Source organism: Acanthisitta chloris, unplaced genomic scaffold, assembly GCF_000695815.1.
Source record: "Acanthisitta chloris isolate BGI_N310 unplaced genomic scaffold, ASM69581v1 scaffold38832, whole genome shotgun sequence".
Lineage (NCBI taxonomy): Eukaryota > Metazoa > Chordata > Aves > Passeriformes > Acanthisittidae > Acanthisitta > Acanthisitta chloris.
In genome coordinates, this window is record NW_008662853.1 from 7,330 (window position 1) to 14,126 (window position 6,797).

At 36.2% G+C, this 6,797-nt stretch overlaps 1 protein-coding gene across 1 annotated transcript in view; it reads left to right on the forward strand.

Annotated features, from left to right (window-relative positions):
* The window catches only part of AK5 (adenylate kinase 5), a gene marked incomplete at its 3' end in the record, with an annotated part of 41,735 nt that overhangs the window by 6,088 nt on the left and 28,850 nt on the right, over positions 1–6,797 (forward strand). Inside the window, exons 3-4 of the mRNA XM_009070747.1 lie at positions 912–1,081; positions 1,201–1,314. Coding sequence (XP_009068995.1) covers positions 912–1,081; positions 1,201–1,314 — 284 coding nt within the window. The remainder of the gene's footprint in view (positions 1–911; positions 1,082–1,200; positions 1,315–6,797) is intronic.

Sequence of the window (6,797 nt, forward strand, 5' to 3'; positions counted from 1 at the left end):
TCTCTGTTGGTACCCGTTTGGCCTGTGCTATATATATTGAAGGGTCTCTTTATTCTTCAAGTTGTGCAGCAAGATTAACCTAACAAATTGCTTCTCTGTCAGATACTTCAAGCATCAGTACCAGAAGTATGCACGGTTCAATAAAAGTCCTTGTACCAAGTCACTATGGAAACATCTCAGCTGATTATTTAATATTTTTCTGTATTTTGGTACCCGTTTGGCCTGTGCTATATATATTGAAGGGTCTCTTTATTCTTCAAGTTGTGCAGCAAGATTAACCTAACAAATTGCTTCTCTGTCAGATACTTCAAGCATCAGTACCAGAAGTATGCACGGTTCAATAAAAGTCCTTGTACCAAGTCACTATGGAAACATCTCAGCTGATTATTTAATATTTTTCTGTATTTTAAAATTAGAAAACCTCAGAAACTCATGCAAGCATGTTTAGGAGCAGATTTTATTAGTTCCTTTTCATGACTGGTCCATTGATTTAATTGGCTCATTTAACCAAGTATGATTCTTTCTGACATAAATACGCTTCGGACTATCTGGCTCTATCTTTGCATTCATAGACTTCAAGAAAGAAACAGTTCATTTGTTTGTTCCTCTACTACAGATAAGAAAACCTCCATTCCAGGAACAGCTTTAGGATGAGGTCAAGCCTAAGAGAGTGTATTTATTTTCATTTTGCAAGTAGATTTCTGTTCTTTTTTTGAAATTTCATTTTATAAACTGTTACCATTATGATCAGGTAGCTGAGAAACATTTCTCATGGTTGGTTACAGGTCATGCACCTGCAGGATTTACCCTAATAACCTCTGAAAGATTGGTGCCAATAGCAAAACTTTCACACATGATTGGGTACTTCAGATGAAATGTTAATTTAATGTTTTGCTTATGATTGACAATAGGTGGCCCAGGAAGTGGTAAAGGAACACAGAGTTTGAAAATAGCAGAACGTTACGGATTTAACTACATATCAGTTGGCGAATTGTTAAGGAAGAGGATTCACAACACAAGCAGCAATAGAAAATGGAGCCTAATAGCCAAAATAATTACTACTGGAGAACTGGCCCCTCAGGTACAACATATCCTGTGTTAATGTTTGCTTTTGAGGATTTGTACATACTGTATTGCTGTGCGCCATCCAGAAAACTTCCTTTACGATATTAAATAAATAACTTCTTTTCTTTGTGAAAGGAAACAACCATAACTGAGATAAAGCAGAGACTAATGCAGATCCCTGATGAAGAAGGTATAGTGATTGATGGATTTCCCAGAGATGTTGCCCAGGCAATCTCCTTTGAGGACCAAGTAAGAGATTGTTTTTATTCTTAAAATAACTTACATATCTCTACAACAGTTAAGCTTGTTGAAATCATCAGTCAGATTCTAAGAAAGAGCATTTATCTTTAAATCTTTGGGAGTACACAGTTACAGGTTGACAAAAGGTTATTCTTTTGGCTTATGTTATAAATACATCCTGTCTGAAGACAGACTAGTTTGTAAAAACACAATGGGGTAATATAACCAATAAACCAAATCTCTTGTCTCAGTAATGAAAACCTTCTGCGCATGAAGACGAAAACACGAATTAATATTTTTGGTATCTTTGTGATTTATACGGGGGAAATATTGTATTTCCATATCTATTTGTTCTACTTAATCTACATTAAGAGAAACATACTGAAAGTATTGCATATCTTCATGATGCTTTTAATCTCAAGTTTATTACAGTGCATTGAAAAGACGAATAAAATAAGGGTCAAAACTGGCGATGTTTTGCAAGTTGTTGTAAACCTGAAATTATGCTCTGTTTTTAGAAAATTAGATCATTTTGGTTATTCTAAACTACAATTCTAAGATTTAATCAGCCAGAAATGTATTCCTGGGTTCTATTCACATGTTGTTTTCATGTGTGTATTTTAAACTAATCTAAAAATACTAAAATTCAGTGGAAAAACAAACAGTTTATGTAATTTACTGATCAAGTGCTGCTAACATAGCAGTTATGGTCACAAGTAAAGGTTGCAGTTTCAGAGCTGAATTCTTAGAGTGCCTTCATGCAAGAGCATTTCAAAGTCCTTCCCAATTGCTGGTGTACTACCATTTCTGTACCTCGAATTCTAAGTGGCATTGCCAAGGCAGAAGTAACAGAGCAAAGCAGCTAATGAGGCATTTCATTAGTGTGCTTTTATAAGGTATTATTCTGGGCAAAATTTAGAAGACTGAATTGAGGAAATGAAAGGAAGCAGACAGAATAGTTACTACAGGAAATAGCAATGGCTGCCAGATAGGTCTCCTTATAATTAACAAAAGAGAAGACTGACTATTTTATAAATGGAACAGCAGAAATGTAGCCTTAACGATTATTTCCTTGCCTCAGGTTTTTGTCCAGTGTAATGTAGGCTAGTGTGACTTATGTCCTTTTCTTGGTGCTATAATTTTGTGCTGATGTTGTGTTTGATGAAAGAATGGGGTATGTCAAACTGGAAGAACTGACAAGAATTAAATTCTTTGAGTTATCCTAGGCTCAGATTCTCCTTCTGCAAAGGAAAACCAGTTAAAACTACACTTGACTACGTTCTTAGAGAGTTCCTTTTTCTTCAGTCAGCTGGGATTTGGTAAATCATACTCCTCAAGGCCTGATTCTGGCTGAAAGATAGATGACTAAGTCTCTAAAAAAATCCAGGAGCACTTCATATAGGGACACCTTTGAATCTTATCTGTTCTAAAAAAATACAGGAAAGAAGGAATCACAGGCCTTTTATGGGAACATAGAAGGAAAATTGTGTCTGTTTAGGCTCCCCATTTTTCATCTTTCTTTGCAGCTGTAATATGATCGTATCTAAAGCCATGGAAATAAATGTACAAAGGGTGTACATATTTCAACATTCAACATCTATGTCAGTATCAACATCTCCCGTGAGATATAGTCAGTGTTTTATCTCGGATCTGTATTTTAAAGAAATAAAATATACTTCTTGTTTCTTTGAAATTCTCTGTTTAGTAAGCCGTAACGCCACACACATAAGTAGGAAATTATCGTGGTAACAAGAAGGGACTATCAGCAGTCATGGCACTCATCTTCCTTCACAGGATGAGACTGACAGTAACCCATGGCGTGTCAGGTTGTTTACATTAAGCATGCTAACATTTTCAAGGCACTCAGAGATTCCTCAATGGGAAGTGCAATTGAGTTGTGGAGAATTCAGTAATTAACTGTTGTGATCATTTGTGTAGGTCTGCAATTAGAGATGTTAAGGTATTTTCCACAGCTTAGAAATGTTACATCTTTCTTTCTTGCAGTGTGTAGAAGAACAGAACAGAATTATAGCCTATAGTGACAAGATGAGAAATAATTAGTTGAAATTTCAGCAAAGAAAGTTTCAATTAAATAATAAGACACTTTTAACTAGATTCTTTGAAGAAAATGGTGAATTCCCACAAAATGCAAATAGTCAAATCGTACATGTGCCTTATTCTTATAAAGACATCAAACAAATGTGAGGAGAATAGGAAGAATATAAACACAAAAGGCCACAAAGATGTCATTATAGTTCAACAAAGCATGTCTAGTCGTTATTGACCATAAGATGTCTGTATGGTTTTGTTACACATACATTGCTCCTCTGTGTGCTGCAGTAGAGTCAAGAAAGTACCTGGACCCAATGTATCATAGAGACGGGAAGTCAAAACTTGGACTAGGTGTGAGCTGGCCACAGTGGTCAGTAAATGGTGAACCAAGGGAGAGCCTGTACGGTTGGTCTAAATCATATCACCTCCCCATTCTCCACCAGTGCCTGTTGTGGAATGTAGGTGATGAACAACTGAAATGCAAGGTACAAAGGGCATAAATTCTGTCTTGCTCCCAAACATTAACACTATAGTTTCCTGAACACTGTTGACTGAACCTTTTTTGTATAGATTATTACACAGCTTTCACCAGTAAAAACTGTGCTGAGTTATTATAAACTAATTTATATTGGAAATGGTTTACCATATTAGTAGCCCAAAAGGAAGAGGATAGCTAAGGTGCCTGGTTTCTCTTACAAACACATGTAAAATCTAACTGTGCTGTGTTTGCAGTCATTTTTGATGTAACAAATTATTTATGCTGAATTAATTCCTTCAGTTTTAGGGCTCACATAGCTGTTACTAGGACTTGACACTATCTGAGCTTTCATAATCTCTTCATTTTGTGAAAAAATTCAAATGGATGCATAGATGTCTAATCTCTAGTTAGAGTGCCTGTCCTGTATAATGTTTTATTGTAGAAATACACGATGATAATGCCTGCTTGTTAATCATTGCTTGTAATTGCTCTTGGTACTACCAGTACATTTTTCTCTCTTTGACTAATCCAGAAGCTGAACTCTTCTCTGGGAAAAAATGTTATTTTTAGTAAACTAGTCAAAGCAAACCAACTTAAGATAACATTCCCATACATAGGTATAGCTAAAAGATGCTGATTTTTTCCTTATTATCTTGCCAGACTCTTGCGTGGACAGTAAGTTTTCGGCATGTTGCTAGGCAAAATTGTATTAAAACACATTGCATTTCAGTGACTAAAGTACCTAAGCTTAAGCAGTGTATCATTCACAGTATTTCTCTTCCTGCTCAGGTCTGGAAACCAGAAATAATGAACACTGGTTCCAAGCAATAATGCCAATCTAGAATAAGGACATTAGAAAGCACTTTACACATTGCAAGAATTTTACATTTGCATTAAAACTTTTTTCCCACTCTTTTTTAATATCACTGTTTCTGTAATCCATATCTGTTGAGCAGGAAAGAAGTCCTTTTGAGCAGGAAAGATGTCTTTCGGATGGCATCAGTGATGTTTTCAGATTTTCAGCAGTGCTTGCCAACCAGCACCACATTGGTCATTCTGGTCACTTAACACCAACTTCATTTCTTAATGCTCACTACTCATTGCAGCCTTCGTGCAGCCTGTGAGAACTCAGTTGTGAGCACTGCAGTATTCTTTGAGTTTCTCTCTGTTTTCTTTGAACTTCTCATCTGTGTTGAAATAAGGCCTGTATTTTTCTCTTTGAAAATTGAATTTAATAAGTAAATTCTCTCATTGGAAGTCTGGGATTATTGCCAAGCCCTGACCCTCTCGTTACTTAATTCCAGAGAGCAGAGTCAATACTGCCAACACTTTTGCTAGGGGTACTTTTAATAAAGCCCTGAAATTCCAAGCAGTCATAGTTGTGGTAAAAAAATGAAAATGTGAATTTTAATGTCTTAAAATCAAATAGCACTTCCAGTTTCTATATTTGTTTTAAATATATGATAATGTCTGGATTTTGATCACTTTGAAATCCTTCTGCATAGCAGCACAGATTTAATACTGCTGTATTTAGCCTTGCAGTTTGAGCCTAGTCATAAAGCTATCCTAAACCATAAATTTCTAGGGTGTCCATGATCTCTGCTGAGTGCAAATAGTGGAAAGATGTTTGGCTTTCAAGCACACATTCAAAAATACCAAGGAGAAAATTGATTATTTACCATTAACCTGTCAGCCTGAAATTCAGCAAGTCACCTACAGTCCCAGCATGCTAAGTATCTTCCTCTCCAGCAATGAAATGCTTCTGACTGGTGTATTGAACTCAAATGACTTGTGAAGAAAGTGCAGTGTGACTTTCTGTGTAATCTCTCACATGGTTTTTACCCTTCCCAGGAGAAACAATTTCTCACTGCAGTATTTTGCAGTTAATTTTAATTACTGGTTTGGTTTGGTTTTTTCCCTCCACTTTCAGTCATTCATATGTAACTTTCCTACCAGTTTGAGTAATTCCTTCACCAGTATGAATCTTGTTAGTTTCAATAGAGTAAGTACAGATGTAGTTTGCTTAAAATATATTAACAGTAATTTTTTTTAGTAGTGAAATAAATGTAGAACAAGTGTTAGAATTAGTGGATATTCATTAATGAGTATAATTTAATTACTTGATAAAAGAGAAAATTTCTATTAAAATGGTATATCTTTACAAATATTTTTGTCTTATTTGGCCTGGGTGACAACTAGGTTTGAGTATAATCTTAATTTAAATAATAAACAGAGGCAGGAAATTTTATTCGATTCTTTGTTTAAAATGCCCTTAAGAATATTCATATATGCACTACACCTACACAGGATAACTAGTCACCTTAGCTGTAATTTGAGTTAATTTTTAACTCTCAGATATATTCCTTATGAAAATTATTATGAGAATAATTATGCTAAAGTAGAACTAACTGTGTAGGTGGCACAATATAGGATGCTGAGGTGTGCTGGGGATGCACTTTCACAGCCTCACAGGCTGAGGACAGGAGTACTGTTCCTCCAAGGCTGATAGTTGAACCTCCAAGCAGAAGTGATACCTGCAGTACCCTCAAAGTTTGACATCAGTGTTTGTGGCCAGCTGACTGATGTGGTCTGATTGCCAAGCTCAAGTTCTGCAGAGAGCTTCTCACAGAAAACCTGCTGTCAGTGGCCAAGAGTTCAGGCTCTGGGACAACTAGGGAAAAGAATGCAACCTTCCTGTGAATCTTCTAAAGGGGAAGGCTCTGTTCTTTGTAATAGGTCTTTGTTCTGGTAAAGGTATTGTTTTCTGCATCAAGGTCTATGTGCCTTCTTCATTTCATTCCCTCATCAACTTCTATCTCCCTTCTCCCAAATCTCCACTTCACTGATCCAGGTACAGGTCTTTACTGAATATGTACCCAGTGGGAGACTACCACATCAGCAGTCTGCATTGCTGTGGTTCTTCTGTTCTGCCTGAAGAAAAGAAGGTTGTGTGGAGACCTCA